The sequence below is a fragment of the Gymnoscopelus microlampas genome, assembly GCF_963454915.1.
Source record: "Gymnoscopelus microlampas genome assembly, chromosome: 5".
Lineage (NCBI taxonomy): Eukaryota > Metazoa > Chordata > Actinopteri > Myctophiformes > Myctophidae > Gymnoscopelus > Gymnoscopelus microlampas.
In genome coordinates this window covers 39744195-39769756 of record NC_139942.1, presented here as the reverse complement: position 1 = coordinate 39769756, position 25562 = coordinate 39744195, and the positions used below count along the sequence as shown (strand labels likewise).

General features: G+C 41.6%; 2 protein-coding genes across 4 annotated transcripts in view; one reads left to right on the top strand and one right to left on the bottom strand.

The window, feature by feature from the left end:
• LOC311045307 (abl interactor 1-like) overlaps positions 1–11131 on the bottom strand; it is a 44962-nt gene extending 33831 nt beyond the window's left edge. For all 3 annotated transcript variants that reach the window (XM_084057137.1, XM_084057138.1, XM_084057139.1), the window contains exon 1: positions 10945–11131. In XM_084057137.1, the coding sequence (XP_083913263.1) occupies positions 10945–11061 (117 nt within the window). In that variant the 5' untranslated portion in view covers positions 11062–11131. The remainder of the gene's footprint in view (positions 1–10944) is intronic.
• A 1674-nt stretch (positions 11132–12805) lies between these two features.
• Positions 12806–23766, top strand: LOC311045090 (acyl-CoA-binding domain-containing protein 5-B-like; the record flags this gene model as incomplete). The annotated part of the gene is made up of 12 exons (XM_084056898.1): positions 12806–12887; positions 13876–13999; positions 15551–15623; positions 17215–17365; positions 17667–17714; positions 18694–18909; positions 19923–20141; positions 21751–21839; positions 21980–22154; positions 22800–23008; positions 23476–23526; positions 23647–23766. 12 exons carry the CDS (start codon positions 12806–12808, stop codon positions 23764–23766), a joined length of 1557 nt encoding a protein of 518 aa, XP_083913024.1.
• Positions 23767–25562: the final 1796 nt, after the last annotated feature.

The following is a 25562-nucleotide window of genomic DNA, read 5'->3' as shown; positions in this document are numbered from 1 at the left end:
ACTTTGTCCGTATGTCCGTCCGTCCGTCCGTATCAGCACGGGATGATGAGCACGGGATTTTACACAGCTATAACTCCAGTTTGCAACATGCCACCAAGTCCAAATATGGTATGTGGACTTAGACCACCAATAGGGACGAGCATGAATTGCTGAAGTTATCACAGCGGGGTCCAGGGACCCCCCGCGTATGTTCTGTCCGTCCGCCCGTTTAGGGCACGGGATTTAAAACAGCTATAACTCCAGGTTGAAGCCTGCCACCAAGTCCTAATTTGGTTTGTGGACTTACACCACCAATAGGGACGAGCATGAATTTCTGAAGTTATCACAGCGGGGTCCAGGGACCCCCCGCGTATGTTCTGTCCGTCCGCCCGTTTAGGGCACAGGATTTAAAACAGCTATAACTCCAGTTTGCAGCATGCCACCAAGTCCACATTTGGTATGTGGACTTACACCACAAATAGGGACGAGCATGAATTGCTGAAGTTATCAAAGCGGGGTCCAGGGACCCCCTGCGTATGTTATGTCCGTCCGCGCGTTTAGGGCACGGGATTTAAAACAGCTATAACTCCAGTTTGCAGCATGCCACCAAGTCCAAATTTGGTATGTGGACTTAGACCACCAATAGGGACGAGCATGAATTGCTGAAGCCCCGCCCCCTCTGTCTTCCCATTGGCTGGCCTTTAAACAGCCATAACTCACGTTCGCAGCATGCTACGGAGTACAAATTTTGTGCATGGACTAAAACCACCAATAGGGACAAACTGTAATTACTTAAGCCCCGCCCCCTCTATCTGCCCATTGGCTGGGCTTTAAACAGCCATTATTCCAGTTTGCAGCATGCTACCAAGTACAAATTTGGTAAGTGGACTCAGACCACCAATAGGGACGAACTGAAATGAGTTACGCCCCGCCCCAAAGGCACCGCTTCCTTCACACAGGGTGTGATTTTTTAAATACTTCTGCCTAACGGTGGATGACCCCCCCCCTCACTTCCGTTTCGCCTTCGCACTCGCCTAAGTAAGTCCAACTGTAACTTAAATTAGTCCAAGCCTATCTATGTCATGGTCCGCTCCTCGGGCCGTGGACTTTGACTTTATTATTTAGACCGTGATGCCCTTTTATGGTCATGGACACTTTAGGCCGGTTAGACCGACGTTGTTATTTAGACCTTGAATGCCCTTATAGGGTCGTGGACACTTTAGGCCGGTTAGGCCTAAAGTGCATACTGCATGTTCTGAATTCTGCATGTTGTATGTTCTGCTTTGTTCTTACTTACTCTGTTGCCGTTTGCCATGATCTTATTTTTTAGTCTTGTTTCCTGTCTGCTTTGTTATTGTTTCCTGTCTTGTCTCTCTTACCCTTGATTAGTTATGTTCTCCACCTGTGTCCTGTTGTGCCCTAGCCAATCACAGTGTTGATTGTAGTTTGTGTTCACCTGTGTCCAGTTAATCCTGTGTCTATATATATTCCCCTGTTTATTCAGTCCCTTGTCAGGTCGGCGTGTGATGTTAGTGAATGTTAGTGCTGTACTTAGGCTGAAAGCCATCTGTATATTCTGTTCCTGTTTTGTCTACCCAATTATATGGGTTGCTTTAGTTTGGTTAATAAACCTTGAAACCTTTGAACATTGATCCTTGCTTTGGTCGTACTGCTTTTGGGTCCTTCAAAGTTATTCCTGACAATCTAGGTCACTGCTTAGGCAGAAATGGACATTAAGAAAATATATTTGACATATATATTTCTAAATATATTTTCCTGAAGAGAAATGACAAACAGATGACAGCTTCCTGTGCAGGGACTTTCAGGAGGCGCAAGTACAGGCTCTCTGTAGCATTCAAAGACTGTGGAAGAGTAGTCTGTCTTAGACTAATATCTGTGTAACATGCAGAATCTGTAAAGGGGCTATTGTTTGTTTTTAAGGGCATGATAGTATATTATCTCTTGTCCACTGACTTTTCAGAGTGCCGGTGACCTTTCAAGAAACAAACATTAGCTTCACTTAACTTAACTTTTTCACACTTCTCCTTTACTGGAAGTTAGACTACTGTATGTACCAACGTATGAGATCTGGATAAGAGAGTTGATGAATGTGTTGCATATGGAAAAGCTGAGGTTTTCAAGCAATAATAGGACTCACATTTTCACTATAATTTGGAATCCTGTAATTTTTCATGTTGAAATATGAGAAATAAACAAACGGTATAAAATAAATGATAAGTATATTCCCTATTGCTGTATATGAAACCTCCGTCCTCATTATTAATGCTGGATAGTCTGGATATGTTTGTGATTGTGAACCTACTTGACCATGATATGAGATATACAATATACTGTATGAATGTTGTACTGAGTTGTATGAGGGTTTTTACTGAAAAAAAGAAATAGAAATAAACAAATGGCTTATTCATTATTACAGTCATTTCGTGTTGTTTTTAGAGGTCCTCTCCTTCATACAAGGAGACCCTTACTTGGGGGCCATACAATACAGGCCAGGCCTAAAAAGCGATTGCATGGTGATGCATTATCACTGGCATAGACTTCATAGGCACACAATCATACTCTCTCTCTCTCTCTCTCTCTCTCTCTCTCTCTCTCTCTCTCTCTCTCAGACACACAAAAAAAGGAAAGAGGGAAATTGGAAAGAGTCTCTCATATATCAGATTGAGATGGAGGGGAATTAGATTCTGGCAGCATATCACAGAAACCAGAATTGACTAAACCCATTGGCCTGTGATATTATTATAATTTTATTATCTTATCACTTACATAACCCCGGCGTAACACACACATGCACACGCACATGCACACGCACACACACACACACACACACGCACGCACGCACGCACGCACGCACGCACGCACGCACGCACGCACGCACGCACGCACGCACACACACACACACACACACACACACACACACACACACACACACTTTAGCAGAGTGTGTCAATTAGCTGCACAATTTAACCCAATTACAGATTTAAAAACTTAAACATGTGTGCCCTCGGGTGAATTTGCTAAGCGCAATGCAGGAACCACTCAGCAATATCCTACATACTGGTACCACTGCTCCAGATTTTCATTGCACATGCACACACGAACACGAACACACACACACACACACACACACACACACACACACACACACACACACAAATACAGAATCAAACTCTACTAAAATGCTTTGAAAATCACATTCTCAACAAGAAAAGTGCGCTCCTGTTCGGGTTGCCTACCCTGGGCTGTGTTGCGACCTGTTATAGCGCTACCATGAGGCCGATTTGAAACATTTGGGGTGTCAGAGCTTACTTGGCCTACTGGGAGTGTGCATGCAAAGTTTCACACCAATCGGACACTGCGTTTGTGACATTTTGTGCAAAACCGGCCCTCCCTGCAAATGTCGAAAGGCAATCGTAGCCAATCAGAATGGAATCTGAAATATGAGACAGATAAATCTTGATCACGTGACTATAGAAATAAGGTGTACCACTTTGTTTGAGTTTTAGACAATCTGTAGGAGCAGTAGCACAAAATGTATTTTGAAACATTTGGGCTGGAGGTTCTTACTTGGCGTACTGCATGCAAAGTTTCATGCCGATCAGTCCTGCGGTGACCAAGATTAGCTGTTCACAGACAGACTCACAAGAGCGAATACATAATTCCTCGCCTTCGGCCGTTACGGCCTGCTGGGGATAATTACCAACATACTCAGTGGCCTCTTTAATAGGTACACTCATTCATAATGCAAACAACCTACTCCTCCAAACAGAGAGTGATGTGGCTGCAACTCAGTATATAAAGTATTGTATACAGAAATGGCCAAGGCGTTCAGTTATAGTTCCACCAACATGATGAGGATGAGCAGGTGATGCGACTATGAACATGGTATGATTGTTGGTCCTAGACAGGGTGGTTACAGCATCTCGGATACAGCACTGGTGGGGTCCGGGGACCCCCAGGTGTCCTTGAGGGGGTTCCAGGGGCTTTCTCCAGCAAAATGATTAATAGTTATGAACCAAACTGACCCTTATGAGTCTGTAACTCCGAGTGTACGATTGCAACCAAATGGACTTAAATTATCACTGTGGATTTTACAGTGTAGATTGTGTCCCAATTTATTTTTTTTAATAAAAAAATAAATAAACGATAATAATAATAATGTAAGCACTCCTGCAAACTTCGGAAGCCAATCTTAGCCAATCGGGATGGATTTAATTTAATCGGAAAGTTTAATTTAATGACTATAGAGATACTGTGTACCGATTTGCGTGATATTTGGACAAAATATAAGTACTGTCAAACAATGTGTTTAGCAAACATCGGCCTCCTGGTGGCACTAATAGGCCCATGTGAAACATTTGGGGCAGAGGTTCTGCTCTGGCATCCAGGGAGTCTATGTGCACAATGTTGCTGCGATCAAGCCAACGGTGCCGGAGAGTTGCTGTTCACAGACGGACACACACACGCACACACACACACACACACGGACGGACGGACGGACAGGGTGCAAAACATAGTCTCGGCCATGCCTTCAGCCTGGCGGGGACAATAAATAAACAAACATCCAGGCAGTCGCCCTCTTAATGAGAGAGGTGACTGGGACACCTGCCTCATACTTGTACCTAATAAAATAGCCACTGATTGTAATCATCCTCCACTCACTCATTCACACACACACACACACGCACGTACGCACGCACGCACGCACACAGCTATCTTTAACACAGAGCAAGAGCAGTGATTTCAGCAGTACTGTGATTAAAGGAGAAGTGTGACTTCCAGCTGAATCAATCTAGCCTAATTAAAGTGGTCTGAACATTATCTACCATCTAAAGTCCAGGGTAAGAAATTAATATATCTTCATTATGGATTTCTCTTGTTCATTCATTTCCTCTCTCTCCCTTTTATATGCGTTGTAATAGGCTTAAAATGGCTTTCATAAGATTTCACTTGGGATCTTTTTTTTCCTCCATACTTTTTTGAGACAACTGAAACTCAGCTATTCATCCCAAAATAAAGCAATTACTGAGTATTATGAAAGTGTGATAGTGTGTGCTATGTGTTTATTGTGTATATTGACAAAGCCCTGAGTCATGAAAGAAGTCAGAGGGGCATCATGTGAGCAAAAGGGGGATTTGTGGGCAGGGTCAACAGCCATGACAAATTTGTGTGATTTATGATTACATAATCATCCCCCCCCCCCCAAAACGAACACACACACACACACACACGCACACGCACACGCGCACGCACGCACGCACACACACACACACACACACACACACACACACACACACACACACACACACACACACACACACACACACACACACACACACACTGGCCTAACCAATCCATTGATAGTTCAATGACTCCATGCAGCAAACTGGTTTTGTATGCAGGCACCATTCTCAGCTGTCCTTGAGGGAAACAAAATGTTGGATGCCTACTTGCCTAGACATTCCTTAAACTTCTGATATTTAGCCTAATGTCCGCATAAAATATGACAATTAATCAATTAAGTAAAATCTCATGATTGTGACAGCCCTACCCAGGACCAATTCTTACTTTGCAAGCAGAAGGATATTTCATTAAAAATGTCTACATCGCATCAGTATGATGAGTGATGCCAACCCAAACCTCATTCTGTCTAATACTGTTAACGTTTGCCAAGTGTAGTGCACTTAAAAAGTCACACAGCGTTTCATGAAATTACTCATATCATGGCTGAGGTCTTATTTGGGACAAGCTGTTTGCACGCGTCCTCATATTCCACTCATGAATGTGTTTTATATCATGAAAGAAACAGTGGGTTCTGACTATTGCCATGGAAACTGAACCTATAGTGTGTGAAATCAATATTGAAGAGGATGAGATGTGTACAGTATGCTGAGAGTAGTCTCACGTGATCATACCCACCGTCTTCCAGTGACAGAGGGTCTGATTCAAATAGGAGTGCAATAATCAGTTTTAAAAAATAGTGAAAAGGGCAGATCTACAAGCTTCTGTGAGCTCAGCTCAGAGATCAGATGTTTTCATGTCAAAGACCGTAAAAATGGTACCCAATCCCTGCTTGGCATTCAGCATCAAGGGTTGGAATCGGGGTAAGTACCTGCGACATATACAGTACAAGTGTTGTACATCAAGCTGCCTCACGCTATGGAAACAGCATAAGGCTTGTGAATTGTTGCTTCCCAAGGCTGCTACTTACTATCTCAGAACAGCTTAACCTAAAATAAACTAATAGTCAGTTAGTAGGCCTACAAATACTAATACAAATATAAGAGTCTGGTGTATGTACCTATTATAGTACAGACATTTTTTTATTTGACTACACTGATGTCATGCTCAACAGCACATTGACACTACACATGGCTTTTAATGGATTGTTGCTGGTCATAGGGAATCAAACTCAAACCTATGATGTTAAAGCTACCCAATAGACCAGCCTGCCAATCGTCATCACAGTACAATACAGGCGGTACACAACAATGTCTGGGATTAGATCTATTGAGTGTGTCTACTGGTCGCATACAGATTCAATCTCACCTAAAGGGTAACTCGGACTGCTGCAATTTTTCTCTGTTAACTCATAGTCCATTGTATGACAGTGTATCGCACGCCGAAAATAGCTGATCTAAAAGCTCACAATGCGTTGTGGATGCGATGGACTCTTCGATAACTGTTCCAGCATTAGCTACAAAGCTACATTTCATCTGTATGCCAGGATAGGAAATAGCTACAGCACTGACAAACAGGTTTACACTACAGCCATGTGAATACAATACAAAATATTACATTCATAAAATAAAATAAAATCATCATCAGAAACATAATCGTATGCTCGCTTTAATGATCACATGCTTGCTTGCTTGGTCTGATTTTTAGCAACTATTTTAGCTATTAAAACTGGTTCAAGTAGAACATTGTCTCATGCAGCTGGGTGTTGTGTTCAAATGGGTTGGAGCTCGGGAGTGCGGATGGCCTAATGGTCTGCAGCCTGACAGGGAGTCGGAGGTTTGATTCCCGAGCCCGACGACCTTTGTGTCATTCCCCGTCTCTCTCTCCTGTTTCCTGTCACTCTTACACTGTACTATCCAATTAAAAAAATGGGTTGGAGCTCTGAAAATGAAAGCTGCTAAGCCACATTCTGTAGAACCGTGTTGCACCAAAGTACCATCTTTGGTTCCACTACACAATCGCCTCTGGTGGAAGCTCGTGTTGGACTGATTTGATCTGAACACAGTATGAGAGTATCTGTTCCTCACATTAACCTACTAACTAAGGTAACCAATATCATCTCTGTTTATAACAGAGTTATAACAATGTTGTGAATGTGTTGAAATGGCTGCATATGTCCAACATGATAGGCTTTCTAAAGACTTTCTAATTTGGGCGACCCAATAGCCGAGTGGTTAAGGCGTATACAGTACCAAATAGGCTCTAATACCTGACAGCAAGTCCCTGGGTCGATTCGAATAAAGGCTCAGAAAAGCCCCCCAAAAAAATAACTTATAAAAAAGAAAATATATATTCTACTTCAAGAAGATAATTAGGATCAATCTGGGAGAAACATATGCTCGATTATTGCAAAAAGCTCTTTAGTTGAGCCTCATTGTGACTGCAAATACTATAGTAATGAGGCTGTCAGTGTAAGTCACTCTGCAATGACTCAATACAGTGCATCATCATTTATCACATACCTAAACACAAACTGTCGTCGTGAGCGATCTCCCAACAGAAGGAATCTACGTAAAACATGGTTGCCATGTTTGCTGCATTGACAAATAGATTGATCATTCATCTATACATACATTATTCGTTGTATCCCTTAGTAGATAATGTGGTCAAATCAAGGTAATTGATGGGCCACATGGCCATATCTTCATATTATATACTGTATATGGGGCGGCCATAGCTGAATGGATAGAGAGGCCACCTGGGAAACAGAAGGTCTGGTCTATGTGTACCTGAGCAAGACACTTTAACCCCTAACTGCTCCCCAGGCACTGCCGTGTAGTGCTCATTATAGGTCGGATGGGTTATTATCTTGCCAAAACTTTTAAGATCAGTAATCTGTACTATACCTTCATTATTTCAATTGCCGCTGATTCTAATGGACATTTTGAGGAAGAGTGTAGGCTCCACTAACGGTACCCAATTTCATGTTCATTTCATGTGTTCAATTGTCCTTCATGTTGTTGTGACTTGCCTCGAGTCTGGGCCGTAAAAAGACGTCAAGATGAAGTGGATGGGTAACTGTGCCAAAAGCTGTGACTGATAGCTGTCAATCGGTCGTCAGACCTTCACTGATGAAAGTGTCATTGATTTTTTTTGGCCCATAGTTGCTGTGAGTGTCATCCTTGCTGCATTCAATCAATGTAGCACAACATTTGAGAATACATATATGCTCTTTGGTTCTGAAGGATATTATGTGATCTAGTGTATTGAAAAAGAGATAAACACCGGCAATCAAGTTCACTGGGCTGATACCGACACTAAGCCACTCCGACTTACTTACTTTTCGATGCTTGATCACTCACACAGCAGTTGATCTTGTTCTATCATGTCTAATTTGCAGATGACTGCAACAGTGGTTAACAGTGTACAAATACATTCAAGTTGAGTTCAGTTCAAGTTAAGGCAGTCATCGAATTGGTGGCCTGTGAGGTAGCTAACGCTAATCAGAATCAATATATATTTTTATCCTTATCCTAGTCATGCATTACCTCTGTTATTAGAGTCACCATCCAATACACAGACAATAATCCAGATTACAGAAATGTATTTAATCCTTTCTCGTGGGGACATTGAAAACCAATACAGCAGCCACCTGGGTCTCGAGGAATGCAGTTTTACCTCTCAGTAAAAGAGTGAAACCAATAGCTGAGCATGTCCTAGAAAACGGCACAATATTGTAGTTCTAAATAGGATTTGTGATGACTGTGAGGTATCATGATGCGAGACCTGAAATACAGCCTGGAGAAAGTATATAAATAACTTGAAATTATCCTTATTTTTTTCATTCTCACATGCAGGGCTCTCTCTGGTTAACTAATGATCTCAGGCTGAAAACTATCCTGATCTCTGTCTCTGTTTGTGTGTGTGTGTGTGTGTGTGTGTGTGTGTGTGTGTGTGTGTGTGTGTGTGTGTGTGTGTGTGTGTGTGTGTGTGTGTGTGTGTGTGTGTGTGTGTGTGTGTGTGTGTGTGTGTGTGTGTGTGTGCGCGCGCGCGCGCGCGCGTGCATCTCCAGTTGGACGTGTGCATGAATGGGGCTAAGCAGCATCACGGCATGCAATTACAATGTAACTCTAGGCATTCTCTGCAACACACTAAACATCAAAGTGTCACATCCGCATCGCTGCCACACGGGAGCACGAAGGAGTCCCTGGTGTGTGTGTGTGTGTGTGTGTGTGTGTGTGTGTGTGTGTGTGTGTGTGTGTGTGTGTGTGTGTGTGTGTGTGTGTGTCTGTCTGTCTGTCACAGTAGAACAGCTGAGCTCACAAACAGTCACACTACTCCTCAAACCGCTGGGTGGGTGGGCCAACTCTCTCACCCAATAATACTTCACTTGCATTGTGCATTTCTATGCCCCACAGAAATTATAGGACCTATTTTCAACCATCTCTAGACTTATCTTTTGACTAACACTGATTTCACTACTGAATCTTGTCTATGCAAAAAAAAGAAGCTTACAAGTACATGAACTGTGCATTTGATTACATGGAAATGAGCACTTACTGAACAGGCTTTTATATGCCAGTGTTCTCAGGCAGAGTTATAGTATAGTAATAGCTGCATACTACAGCCAGGCAGCCACACTGTGATTCTGCTCAGACAGTAGGCACGTGTAAACTCCTGCATGGTAGGCTACACACATCCGTGCACAGCCCAGTAATTACATGTACAAACACTATTAGTGTTTAATTATCTATTATGTCTGTGCTGATAAAAAACAAAATCAATATGGTTCTCCAAATGTGAGGCACCGACGAAGAAGACATAATTTCCACGATGATTATAACACACCATGTGGCCCAAAAAACACACGTACCGGCTGCATGTCTATACATAATTAATACATAATACCATGTTACGCTATAAATCAGTCTAGAAACACGGCATTTGTTTACATTTAAATGTTTTAGGACTAACATTATCCTATACACAAGCAGCACCTATCAAATCGGTTGCATGCAGTCACACAGTGACATACCACTGGGTCATAACAACGACACACCCTCCCAGTAGCCCCCCGGTAACTGGAACACTCGCCCCAAAACACAGTCGCCCCCATTTTCTTTCTCGGACCGCTCACCCCCAGCGGTTCTTGTATTCTTGTATTCGTTTTTACTGAGGTTAAGTTTAGGTATAAGTTTAGGGTTAGTTTTACTGAGGTTAGGTTTAGGAATAAGGTTTTAGGTTTTGGCATAGTTATACTGAGGTTACGTTTAGAAATAAGGTTAGGTTTTATTTAAGCATAGTTTAACTGAGGTTACATTTAGGAACACCGTTCTGAGGTCGCCGGATTTGACCCGGGGGCAAGCGGGTTTTGGGGCGAGCGTTCTTGTATTCAGCCCCCCCAAATACAGAGCTTTGTAGATTGCCACAGAATAGCCCCCGTGAAATGGTGAAGCTAAACACGGGTGTGAAGTGTGAACACCACGCCGCACCGGGGGGACGAAATATAACCATCCAACGCTGCCATGCGCCTCGAAAACTTCACATTATACACGACTATACAGCCATTATAATAGCAAAATGACATTATATAGTGGGGAAAACGACCCGTTTCCATGAAGCGGTTTGAGGGTCCCCAGCATTTCCTGTCCCTGTGATTTCTCCACTGTAGCGTCGCACGTACGACGAACAGAGAGACACAACACAGGGTTACATTATCATTTCAACCATTTCCAACCCCCAAAAACATGTTATTTCTTTTACCTGGACATAATTGTTTTCACAGTATTCCGCGACCTTCGACAGGTTCTGGTAGCTTTCCACGAGAGCTCGTTTGCCGGCCGGAATTTCTTCCTCTAGTAGCATTTGTAGCTCTGCCATCTTAACATCCCTGTTCTGTTCTCGCCTGCCTCTCTCTCTCTCTCTCTCCTCCCTGTCCTTTCAATGCTCTCTCTCTCCTCCCTATCCTTTCACTGAGGCGAGGAGGCGCTGGTGCTTTGGTGTGGTGAGAATGGGGGCTCCCCCCAAGCCTGGCGCCGTGGCGCCGCTAGGGGACGCTGTTGTCGCTTGGCAGACATTGTTTAAGCCCACTGGTGTAAAGAAGTACTCAATTTTGTTTACTTAATAATAAAATAATAAAAGTACAAAAGTATTGGTATCAAAATGTACTTAAAGTACCAAATGTAGAAAGTACTCATTATGCAGAATGTCCTATTTCACAACTTTTCAAATCCTTTCCTTTAAAAATAGCAGATCCACAAGCTCGCATTTTCAAATGGCCGAAATTAAGCTACATAGCCCAGGGGCTGAAGTGGTTAATGTATGTTTTGTAATAATAATCAAAATCTACAAAGTTATTAGTAAAATTAAAGTTTCCAAATAATTGTTATGGAGTAAAAGTATAATATTTGCCTCTGAGATGTAGTGGAATAGAGTACTGAAAATTGGAAATACTACAGTAGTAAATGTACTTACTTTCCACCACTGTTCAAGCCTCACTCACCAAAAATAAACAGATCTACAAGCTTACAGATTCTGTTTATTTTTGGTGAGCTATCCTATTCAATTCAAAGGAGCTTTATGAGAAAACATACGTTCACATTGCCAAAGCAAGTGTCAAAATATGTCAAAGGCGAGCGATCCCCTCGGGCGACAGAGTATCAACATTTTGAGATGAACGAATAGCGCCCCCCTGTGTCAGCTTGGAGTGCTGCTGCTGCTATTAAATAGTTTACAGATGGCAATTATTTTTACAACAATGTTAGCCTTGGATCAAGACTATCATAGATGTATTTTTTTTATCGAGTCTGACTTTTACTTTCGTATCTATCATATATATGCAAACGTCAAAATCGATTAAATACTATGATAGTCTTGATCCATGGCTACAGCAACAATAGAATGTTTCTACACAGTTGGCAACATTTTTTTCAGCTGGTGGGGCAAGATAAATGCGGATGGGGTAGACCTATTGCTAATATTATTGTTATTGTTATTGTTTTTGTTGTTGTTGTTGTTGTTGTTGTTGTTATTGCTATTATTGTTATTATTGTTATTATTATTGTTATTGTTATTAAGGAACTGACGTCATTAGCTATCAATCATTTGCTTTATTGTTTTATAAATCCCATGTATTTTTACTAACAGGTGAAGGGGGATTTTCCTTCAAACACTACATTTCCCATGCAGCCCTTCGGTTCTCAAATACAAAAAAAACTACAACTCCCTACACGCTCAATGGTCACGTGTTCACCACTCAGCTCATCCCTGACCGATCGGCTTCTGGTGCAGATTGCAGACACGGGGATATAAAAAATCCTTCTGCACCGGCAGAAACCTTTATGGTGAGTTCATCACAAAACAAATGATGTTTTGGATAGTATGTTTAACACCCTATAGAGCCTAAATTTACTGTCTCTACGAATAGGTGTTTTAATCGAACACATCACACATTTAAAATGTGATCATATAGCCTATAGGCCTATTTAATTTGCAATAAGCTGCATCGGTAGCTAAAACATGTTGAAAACCTGATCCATTCTGTTGACATTTATCATTCCTGCTTTAAATCAATGTCCTAGATGTGAAGATTCCTCTCCTGTCATCCTTTCTGGGACAGGACGGCATGGCGCAGGTGGACAAATACACCAGCCTGGAGGCGAAATTTGATGCCGCAGTTAGAGTAATCCGGAGTTTACCTGAGGATGGTAACTAACGGCAGCCTATTCTATTCTATTATTTTATATACTATTCTATTCTATTCTATTACTTTATATTATATTCTGCTCTAATAAACCATGTTCGATATCTGCTCATTGGTGTGAAACCACTTAAATTGTTGGCTGGCCTGGCACTGTGAATGTTGATAAAGCTCATGCTACATTGATTCATAGATTTCTCAAGTCTGCCAACTATACACACTGTGGAACCAGTGGGTTTCTGCTTTGAAGGAAGAGCCATGACAACAGCTTTCAATAGGAATAAATGATTGGTTCTCACACTTTTTCGTATTTCAAAATGACTCAAAATTATTCAAGAAACACTTTCAAGATTTTTCAAAAATGTTTTAAAAAAAATAGCAGATGTACAAGCTTGCAGCGGCAAGAAGTGACATGCTGTGAGCTTGTAAATCTGCTCTATTTAAATAGCCCACGCTAAAATCTAAAATGACACAGAGGCTTTCCCTGTTTAAATGGGTTAATCTAAGGAGCACGGAGGGGAGAGGTACATGCATGCTCTCTGCAGATGTTCCTATTGGTATAAGGGCTTTTACACAGAATAACTTAATAACATAACATGCATAGCACAGCACATACATTCCTGCCACAAACAACATAATCACAGTAAACAACAACATAAAGTAAGGTCAATAAAACAATGCTGGGAAGTTTTTCTGTAGCTTCCGATGCACACCTCAAAGGTTAGTGACAGGTGCATAGGGCAGGTGCATCAGTCAAATGAATAAAGAGCATCCTTTCAGCAAGTTCCAGACAGTGTGCGGGACCTTTTTCTTTGATTCGATATCAAAGATCCCTTTCTGAACAATACTGTAGCTCAAATACCTACACAATTGCTGTTATTCAGCACAAAAACAATATTAACAAAACAAGAACTCTTTGGCCCTGCCTGAGTCTGCTCAAGTATCCATTCCACTTATACTCTGTATCCGTTTCTGTGTTCCCCCCACTTTCTCAGGTCCCTTCCAGCCTTCGGATGACATGATGCTGATGTTTTATAGCTATTACAAGCAGGCTACCCTGGGACCCTGTAACATCCGCCGACCCAACGGCTTCTGGGACTCCCGTGGGAAAGCTAAATGGTAACTTGCTGGTGTGCCCATTGTGTATCGCTGTGTTATTACCAAACTTAACATTGACACTCTGAGTTAAATGAACCCTGAGGATTTCACAGTGTAGAGGCTACACCATATATAGTTCTACACGGAGGAGACCTGATACAGCAAGAGCACTTCAAAGCAGGCATAGTTAGCGCAGCAGCAGCCCTTTGAACATTTGATACAGAGAGAGGGAAAATAAAGCAATGAGGTACAGGGAAAAAATTGACAAGTCTAAAAACAGATTTATCTTTTTTACCTGGAGCCACACCAGGTAAGGCAAGGTAATGGAATAAAGTTTCCTTATTAACTATTTATATGAGGTATATTGCGCTTTAAACAAATGGGGATGTTTGGTATGTTAGGCCATTGTGATGGTGGTTGTTCACACCGCTGTTAAGTTCTAAATATAACATAACTGAGGCCAATATTATCAGAGGACATAACACAGAACCTTGGACACCACACAATAAGCTACAGTATGTGATGTAAACTGAAACGCCTTCGTCCTTGCTCTCGTTTGACGTGTGACATTTTGTGGCGTTAGATCTTCATGGATTATATTTCTCGGTTTTCTGCAGAGACTTCACCTTCCGATAGTGTGTGTGTGTGTGTGTGTGCGTGTGTGTGTGTGTGTGTGTGTGTGTGTGTGTGTGTGTGTGTGTGTGTGTGTGTGTGTGTGTGTGTGTGTGTGTGTGTGTGTGTGTGTGTGTGTGTGTGTGCGCGCGTGCGGCCGTGCGCACGCACGCTTGTCCCCTCTAGAGACATTTGGATTTGGATACCATGTCATAGTGTTCACAATAGCTAATATTATTTTTAAAGGAAATATTCGCACATCCAATTAGCTCAGATGCAGGTGCGTTGGACAGTATCAGTCACATGACCATTAATTAAGAAAAATCCAGCACACTGCTCTTCCTCAGCAGCATCACATTTTTCAACACTTAAACACTGACATTTCAGTCCCTCTAGACCTTCATCTAAGTGTGTCTAGAACAGTGGTTCTCAAACTTTTTCATGTCAAGGACCCCCAAAATGATATGTATTTGGCCATCTAAAAATATTTTGTTCCAGGGACCCCCCAGAAGCAAAGATTTGAGTTACAAATGTTTGCTTTAAAAAATATATATTCAAAGATTTGCACAGATTTTCAAGATTTTTCAAAAATAGCAGATCTACAAGCTCGTAGCGCGGCACTCGGTGCCGCGCTATGAGCTTGTATATCTGCTATTTTTGAATAGCCAAAGTATAAAAGTTCATAATTATTCTGATGCTATATTTACACATTTTGCTGGGTACCCCCTGGAACCCCCTCAAGTACCCCTGGGGGTCCCCAGACCCCACTTTGAGAACCAAGGGTCTAGAAGACTCTTGATGAAGGTCCTGTGATTTTTTCATTAATGACAATAGCTAATATTAAAACATTTAGTAAAATCCTACAGTAATACAGCATAGATAGATATAGTTTGTGTAGACTTCATTGTTACAATGTGTTTCACATTCCTCTCAGTGTTGTTTGCCCATTTGTGTTGCCAGGGACGCATGGAATTCATTGGGGAATATAACAAAGGAGGAAGCCATGATGAATTACATCGAGGACATCCAGCTTGTAAGTCCCCCCGAATGAAAATCAGATTTAGAGACAAACAAACAATCCTCCAATTTTCTACTTTATTATTGTAAACTGGTACAGGCAGAGGCTCGCCTGTGTCTCCTTCTCCTTCCCCTATATCGTTGCTGTCGGGCATAAACCTCTTTTCTCCATATTTTAACTTTTTGTGTTTTTTTTGTAAATGAATGCCCTACTTGGTCATACTACAACGTGACACAAAAGCATCAAAAGTAGCAGATCTACAAGCTCGAAACGCGGTGCAAAGCGATGCGTTTTGAGCTTGAGCTTGATCTGCTACTTTTGTTATTTTTTAAATTTGAATCCTGAAAAGTAACTGTTTTGAACATGAGGTTTCCAGACGATACACAATTTGTTTTCTGTGGACCAGTGGAGTGAATATACGTGCATTTTGTTGTTTGGTTTGACCAGTGTTTCCCAAACACACATTTTGTGGTTCTTAACCTCTCCTACAAATTATCTATTAATTTAAAATGTTACATTCCTTTTTCCTCAAAAAAAATCTTTCAAAAGATTTTCAGAAAATAAAAAATAAAAATAAGATTTTCCAGAATCTTTCAGGAATTTGCAAAAAGAGTGAAGAGTATTTGCACCAGCATGGAGAAGGGAGTGCAGCTTACTTACTGTGAATCTGAGAACTGTGAACTTATTTCCAGGAGGAAATAAAGTCTGTTTGATTCTTCACGGTGCCTGCTATTACAATGTGTCCTGGTACTTTCTCAGTTGACTGCACACCGTGCATCTCTGTACATGCATTATACATTATGTTGTTAAGCCCCAGTCTTAACGCGTATCCCAAATAAGACCTCAAACTTGATATATGAGCAATTTAATGAAACGCTGTGTTTAAGTGCACTACAATTGGCAAATGCTAACCGTAGTAGTAGACAGAATGAGGTGTGGGGTTGGTATCACTCATCATCATACTGATGTGATGTAGAAATGGAAATGGAATGTCATTCTGTATGTAAAGTAAGAATTGGCCCTGGGTTTATTGCTACTAGCCTCAATAAGCTCATCAATAATCATTTATGGAGAACGATTAAAGAAAGCAAAAAGTAGTTCTCAAACATTTCCATGTCAATGACCCCAAAGTGATACGTATTTGGCCATGGAGTCCCATTTGAAAATACTTTGTGCCACATTGGGGAAACCCATAAGAGAAGACTTGTCAAGTTTTTTTTAAATAGCTGATTTACAAGCTCACATCTCGTCACATTGCAACACGTTGAGAGCTTATAGATCAGCTTTTTTTAATAGCCGGTAAAAAAAGTAAAATACTGCAGAAGTGTTTACACTGTTCCTCATTTTGCTGGGGACCCCCTGGCAACCCCTCAAGGACTCCTCAGGAGTTACTGGAGAACCAGTACTGTATATCTAGTGTCTTTATCTGTCTTTATGGTATCATTCATTTGCCCCTTATGATTTTCTCAGATTCCTTTAAATTTCCAAGAAATTCCTACTGATGTGTCGGTGTCTTCTTATGTACTGTACCTCTACATCTTTAATATTTTTTCTCCCTGCAACAAAATGAATTAACACAAATCTTGTCATTTCTGTGCTTCTTCAGATACTGGAGACTATACCTATCTCAGATGAAGTGTCAGATCTGGTGGAGAAACTAGGTACCTTTTACACAGAGGACGAGTCAGGTACACTAGAAGTGGAAGAAAATGAAGTGGACAAGAGACCCTTCACCAGGCCCTTTGCAGATTGCGCTGGTGTGTAATCGAAAATACAACCCTTTAATGCCTGCACTATAATGGACAGCACCATAACCACTTAAGCCCTATATAACATAAAAAAAGGGGGGGGGGTGTATAATTCTTTGCCTATAATGACATGCCCAGGGTAGGGACGCCAGGTTGAAAGTGGTTGAAATAGATATCTACAGTAACAAAAACTGCTGAAATGGGGCGTACAGTAGTAGAACGTATCATTGTTGTTGCTGTTCATCGTCCTTTTTAGCCCTGGAGATGATTTGTTGTGAGAATTCTCCCGCATGTGTCTTTTCATCACCAGGTTTCATGTGGCAAGAAGTTCTAGAACCATACAAACCAATAATGGAAGGCAAGTTTTCGGATTTGGTGATGGCTGTTGTAAACTGTAGAGTAGATGGAGTTCAGTTTATTGCTGCTTCTATGTCCCACAGTCTGCAAGCTTTGAACATGACTTAAAATGCTTTCATTTGCCTTTCATATTGTCGGCAAAACGCGGACAAAGGCAAAAGCAATTAGGGTGCGCGCTCTATCTTTGACCTTGATTTTTTAGTCTAATGCCAGTTCACAGCTTGCACCCTGAGGACATGGGGAAAGTCTTGTATAATCATATTTCTTGTATAGTCTGGTGGTTTCAGTGTCACGTGCTTCCCTGTAAGTCCAGAGTTTGACGCTTGTTGCTCCCGTGGGACGGTGCTTTGTCGTGTGGTTGCAGCAGACAGTCAGTCAAAGTGTGGTCCAGCCTGCAAACTGCTGAACGCTGAACGTGTCAACCCTATAGTGTTGCGTAGCGCAGTGATTCTCAACCTTTTCAGTTTCAAGGACTCCCAATTTGATCGGCATTAGGCCACAGAACCCCATTTGATATGATCATTATCTCTGGGACCCCAATCTACACAACCCTCAGGGCCAATTCAACTGAAGAGATTTTACAAATGGAACCAAATGGACCCGTAAGGCTTCACTCTCAGAGTTAGGGACCTGTAAGTGTCCATTTGGTTCCTAACTATCAATTATTTAGCTGGGGACCTGCTGGAACCCCCTTAAGGACCCCTGGTAGTCCCCGGACCCCACGTTGAGAACCTGTGGTGTAGTAAACACTGTGAGTGGCATCCCTGTAGATCTTAGATGCTGTGTAGCTAAACAAAAAGAAAACACTGCAAAAGCCAAATATGTTATACTCCATGGCACGACGCCATCCCTCAACGAAAATAGCTGATTCTGAGCTGAAATCGCATCGTTTTTCTTTTGAGGGACACACTTGTGCGGTGAGGTATGCATAGGCTCCTAAGTCGTGCGGGGTGACAGAGAGCGTTTCCTTCACTGTTCAGGCTATGGGGGTCTGTGGGAAGATATTCAAAACCCCACAGGGACGCCCAAAGAGACCAGTGGTCATGATGACATGGCAGATGACAGAGGCCAGGAGAAAGAGAATAGTGAAGCGGAAAGCAAGGAGGAAAGTAGTGAATGGGAGAATGAGGAGGAAGAAGAGGAGGAGGAGGAGGAAGAGGATGATACTGATGATGAAGACGAGGAGGATGAACAAGGTACCGCTTGTAGTTGTAGGTGTTGTGTGGTGTTAGGATTGGTGAGCGGTAGCACACATACCGTACGCACGCACACACACACACACACACACACACACACACACACACACACACACACACACACACACACACACACACACACACACACGCACACACATGCAGAAACGCCAAACAAACGATAGCGTCAACAAGTTACTTCAGGCTATGAAACAAGATAAACTGCCTTTCATCCTCTTATGAAGGGTTCTTGCGCCGAATATAGCCGATCTAGATCTGATATTTTCAGCAGGTGACACCGTGACAAAGTGCAAACCGGGCGGTAGACATAAAAAAAGAGAACTGTGAAGTAAATCAGGACATAAAAAGACTCTAGAATCTAGGCATGGCCATATCTCAACCGGGTTGTTAGACAAAGGATGCAAAAAGATGAATACCAGGCATCAGAGCAGTAAATCATATCTTTTCCACCGTCATTTCATATCACTGGCATTGCTCATGCTTGGCACTGACACTTGACTTCAACCGGACACATCTGTCCTATGATTCTTTTTTTCATGTGACGTGCTGAGAATAGCTAGTTGATTCGTTTCATCATCATGCCAGAGAGAAGGCACTGCTGTTGTTTTGACAACTGTTTACTTTGATGCACCGACACATGACGGATCCTGTGTGAATATAATCCTCATGTGGCACTATGTTTGAAGGGGTGTTAAAGCTTCAATAAAAACTTTTTCTTCGTAGTTGAGATTTTGGCCCCTGAGCGGGAGACGGGGATTTGAATCCCAGGTAGGACGTAAATCTCACGGATAAAACTAACTCACAATGTTCTTTCTCGATCACTCTCCACTTCTATCCCTGTCACTTTGTCTCTCTCCATTTTACGTTTTCCCAATCCATCTCTCATCTGTCCCTCACTCTTCCATCTCTCATCTGTCCCTCACTCTTTCATCCACTCTCCCGTCTTTCTGTCCCATGTCTCCACCCCACCCCACACCCCATCTCTCTTGGCTCAGAGCGGAGGAGGGGTCCTGACCCGAGGCTGGTAATGGAGAACAGGGGGTGGAGGTTTGACACCCGGGATTCCAGCAGCAGTGTGGAGCCTAGCATGTCCTCTGTGACCAACGGGACCCACAGCTCTCTCAACAGTGAGGTGGAGGAGGAGGAGCTAGCCTGCTCTGTGGAGTCCTGTGCTGAGAGAACCTCCTACAGGCACCTCAACGGACACCTCAGAGGTAAGACACCGTTGTAGTCTCACATGGTCAGACTCACCGTCTTATGTCGTCAATTCCGGCAGCCATGGGTCTGAATCACAAGTCATCATGTCCAGGTTTTGTCCGAGAAAATCTCAAGTAAGCCTCTGATTGGCTGGCCTTTTACAGAAGTCAGTGATTGGTCAATTCATGTCTGGCACATTTTTCTGTCATTATGGACTCATTTGTCGATTTACTGCACAGTAGAATCATTGATGTTCATTTAATTCTTGTACGGGTCCATTTAGGTAAATGTTCACACTTTGAGTTTAAAGGAGAATTTTGGTACAGTACAGAGATTTCATAACTCAATAACGGGTCCGCCGCAGTTAAAAGCCCACACCTATGGCCTGACCAGAAGTGTTGCAAAAGTGCGGCTTACGGTGAGGGATATTCAAGAGCGACACGTTGTATAGTGTTGTGTCACTATAAACATCAGATCTCTCGCGAAAAAACATTAAAAAAAGGTATTAAAATACGCAATTTAAAGCAAGCACCATAGGCGCGGGGTTTTAACTGCGGCGAACCCGTTATTGAGTTATGAAATGTCTGTACTGTACCACTCGTCCTAGGATATCATAACATTATCATAAAGGTAAGAAAACGGTCAGGAAAAATTCTCCTTTAATTAACACCTATATGATTTTACTTTACTTTATCTTCTTGTATTACTTATATTATGCTGTTATTCAACTGTTGTTGAATAACGGCAAGGTTGTTTTGAGCACGAGGCAGGATTTGCAATCATAAACCATAAATATAGGTAATAACGTATGAGCTGGGAACAGGTGTTGCAACCAGGGAGAGGAAGAAATGTTTTGACAGGTTGTAAACAACGGATGACTATATATTATGTAGCCATATAATACATAAGTTTAATGTCACTCACAATAGCACATACAGTAGATAAAACATGTTAAACCACTTAATATCTATATTTTGTGATACAACGAATAGCAAAAATAGATGATCTGCTATTTTCTCGTATATCTTGTAGATCTAGACTAGTGCTACAGTATACTGTAGACTAGTGCTATTTTTGCTTCTATTTGGAAATATTTTGGACATTTTCACCTATTTTCACATGCCCAACAGTACTGTAGGGATGCCAGGTTTGAAGTGGTTAAAGGGCATGCAGAAAACAGACATAGGCTTCAGATGCAATCGACGCATAAAGCTCTTCCTCAGGCACTCCCAGTATCTTGCATCTATAATGCCGGATATTCGAAATTCCCACTTTGAAAACTTGAAAATATAGACTTTATTTCAAAGTTGATATACATAGACATAATTACAAGCGTACAATTTCATTGCTCCTAGGGGGCGAAATGTCTGTCTGTCTGTCTGTCTGTCTGTCCGCTGCCAATCCTTAAATATTTCATCACAGATCGTGGATATGCTTTGTTTGTTTGTGTGAATATTTTGCAGATGTTGTGACTATCATCTCAGATCCACGACCCTCCATATTTGAGAGAGACTGACATCATCAATATGATGTCAACGTGACGTCAGAGATCCACTGGGAGGCCACGCCTTTATTAGACCCTGTCTTGTTAATGTTGTATCGATGTTGTGCTCTTCTACCCCTCAGGTCATGTCTTTCCAGAGAAGAACCACAGAGCCACAGACTCAGATAATGAAGAATTCTGTGACTCGATGGAACATCTAGCCATGGAAGAGGTATACATACTGTATATCCAGATGTTAGAGAATGCTATACAATTCTGAAATTAAGTTGTGGTTATATTCTGTCTACTATATTGCTTTGTTTATGACAGTTCAGACCAATGCTTGTATTTCTACCTTTTTTTTGTGCCAAGGGGCTGGTCCAGTCACCTGTTTCCAGAGCGCCCACTGTGAGACAAAGGGACCTCTGGATTGAAACCAAGACGATGATGAATGGAGGGAAGGATCTAACACGTCTGGGAGACCCCTTTCTTGAAGTTCTTAGCAGTACAGGCCCACCCACTACCTCCTTGTCAAGGAGAGGGCGAGGTGAGACATACACAGATTTCAGCAGCCCTGAAATCTTGAAATTCCCCATGAAAGTTTAAAGCTGACCTAAAATCATGGCTCCACTTAAATTCGAATTGGTCTTAGCTAAATGTGTTCCCGGGTGGCCTGCCCCCAGGGTTACAAATGGCTCACTCCCTCTGTGAGCTTCGTTATGTCTCTTGTGAATGGCATCCTCCACGTATTCTTATCCCTGGTCCCCCACGTCCTTTTTATTTTATTGTCATGATTTGTTAACTGTATATTCTAGTATTTATTTTTTGTGGCGTTGTTTGTCTAGCTGTTTGAGCTTTGATTGTTTAAATGGACCACAATGGAAACAAGCCTCAGGCTTTTTGGTGCTTTTATCCATTTTGGTGTTTTTAAATTGTTGCACTGTGCACTTTCAAAATTTCAATACAAATATTCAATTCAACATCGCCCTCCCTGGTCCCATCTCCATCCCAACAATCTCCCTACATAATGTTTCAATGGAATTCTCATTCATGTCTCTCAGGGCACCTTACAGTATGTGTGTATTTGCACATATGTTTTGCACAGAACCGTTACCTTTTTTTTCTTTTTTGAAATACATTGTTATGCTCTGAACAGTTTGCATTTCAACACTTACTTTCCCCACTAATTCAGGGTCCCTGTCCCCAAGAGTTGCCTGTGGCTCTCTGCTGTCTGTCAACGTAGAGGCCGCCTGCTGCAGTGTTGCACAGAGCAGACGCTCAGGGAGCGTGGCCGGGGTGGACATCAATGAGCAGATCGCCGTGGCTCTGCTCAGGCTCCAGGACGACATGGCTCATGTGCTTCATCGTCTGCACACCCTGGAGGTGTTGACAGTGTCACAGGTCAGGTCTTCCCAAACCTTTCCATTTTCTACAACGAAGATAGTGAAAATAGGTGATCTGCAAGCTCATGAGCTTGTTAAATGTTTGAAACATTTTGAAAAATGTTGACAATAATGACATGACCACAGTAGGGGTGCCAGGTTAATTTCCTTTCCATTTAGCGCCCCTTGGTGGCCCTCCTGGGGCCATGGACCCCTCTTTGATAGTCACCTCTGTCACCTTTGTGTCAGTCCCAGTGTCTGGACAAACACAGGGTTTAGAATTAACCTTTTTGGCAAAATTTGCAAGCCATTGATGGCTGTCTTCTAAGATGGGTGGGTAGGTGAGTGTATATGGATGGATGGATGGATGGATTTCCTGACATGCTGAAAATGTGTGCATTTTATCTACATAGGGATACAATGGATGGTAGTTTCCATAACTCCTAGTTTTATTTCAACATCGTTTGTACTTTTTCTTTTTTTCAGTCAAGATCACCTTCGCCAAGACAGGAAGACCATCTATCCCTTGTACGGAAGGTCTGTATGTGAATCACCCCCTCTTCACCTAATGTCGTTTTTGTGATGCAGTTTAATGTAGGGTTAGGAAACAGAACAGAAACAGGTTTTCACTAATTTGATACACTGTATGTTCTGTAGTTCCAGAGACCATCTTGGTGGCCTTTTCACTTCTCTCCAGTCACAGTGGTGTTGACTACAGTCTGGCCTCTGGTTGCCCATTGGCTAGTCCAACTTTATTTACAGCGGAAAAGGAGGTGAGAAAAATGTCAACGTCAAATGCTAGCAAACCTATTAACCTGCCTGACTGACTGACAGCATACGGTATATATGCTTATTGTTATTAGTGTAAAGGGGGGGGGAGTTGGTTAGAAGCAGGGCCGGATTACCCATAGGCCGTTATGGGCGAGTGCCCTGGGGCACCAGCCAATGGGGGCACCAAAAAAAAGAAAATAAGATAATTAAAATAAGAATTAAATAACATAGCCTTAACATAAGCCTAACCCTAAAATTGAAATAAAGTAACCAAAAACCAAAAAGAAACTAACAAAATCCGTTTCGCGGAAAATTTTCGCGCGAGTGCACGATTCCGGCGCCCCCGCGCTTTGCGCGGGGGGCACTTCAATTTGAGGTCGCCCTGGGGCACCACATAGTGCTAATCCGGCCCTGGTTAGCAGTCGTGGTCTTTAGGTGTGGTCTATCATCCTGAATGTACTGTTTGTTGTCACAACTCCAATACCCCCAAAACAATGAAAACAAGCACTGACTTTGCTGTAACTTTTCTCTCTTCCCAGGAAAATCAGCTGAATGTCTCAAGGAATGTCTGAATCAGTTACAACATGAATGCTGCTCATATGTGAAGCAGTTTGTTTGAAGGTTGCCCCGCTACTTTTTTTTTTACACTACTGATGGGGATTCATGGGCACTACAGTAGCAGGATGGAGAATTTGCAACAGATTAATGTATTGAGATAAAGAATTAAAGGGAGTTTTAGCAATATAATTTAGCACCTAGTGTTTAAGGTGACTGTCTGCAGACATGGTTTATAATCTGAACATTTAAAAAACATGTAGGTACTTACTTGAAGTTGGTGCAATAAGCCTAACATGAGGTGATAATCTCTCATCTGTCACTTACTTCTTAAGGGTTTTCTGTTCCATTGCTGAGTCAATTTTTCACTGAAATATGCCATGTTCATAGCATAGCCATTAGCAGGTAGCCTTATTGCGCAGTGACATTCACAAATGATTTAGTTACATATTTATTATGTACAGTAGTGTGCACTTCATAGAAAATATTCAATATTTTATTCTGAATGTTACTTGTATGTTTCTTGTGTAGCACACAGTTTTTGATAAATATCCATTACATACAACCCATAGAAAAGGAACTTTAGCCTTTTTATTTTCACTGTTTGGAATGCTCAAACAGGGATTTTTTTTGTTTGGACCAAATGGACATTTCAGAGATAGAATTTATAATGATGTTCTTGTTGGTTTAAAAAATATATCTATATTTATTAATATGTTCAATGTCCCATAAATGTCACTCTTTAAATAAGTGTCATGCAGGGTTCCTGATATTCTTGTTTCTTAATTTGTTTTGTTTTTTTAATCACAATGATTTTGGGATATTTTTTCTATATTGGTATGTATTCTCAAGTAGCATGCCAAGAGCTTAGTTGCTAAAATGTCTTTATTTATATATGTTCATACATTTATGGAGGCACAGTAAGTAGACCTATGGTGCATTATACAGTATATCCAGAGAATATGACTATATAATTATAGCAATATATTCAAGATAAAAAGAAAAACCCATGTAATTTCACATTCAATAAACATATTACAGAGAACACATTTTCTTATTTACATTTTCTTTCCTAAAAGACTTCTTGCTGGTTTGCATTTGATATTATTTAACTGTGACCTCATTATATTGTGATTTTCTCTAGCTTTTGGAATATCAGAAATTGATTTATTGATTGATGTACTTTATTTAGTAAGACATGAGAACAGTACATGACAGTACATGGAAGTACAAATTCACAATACAAG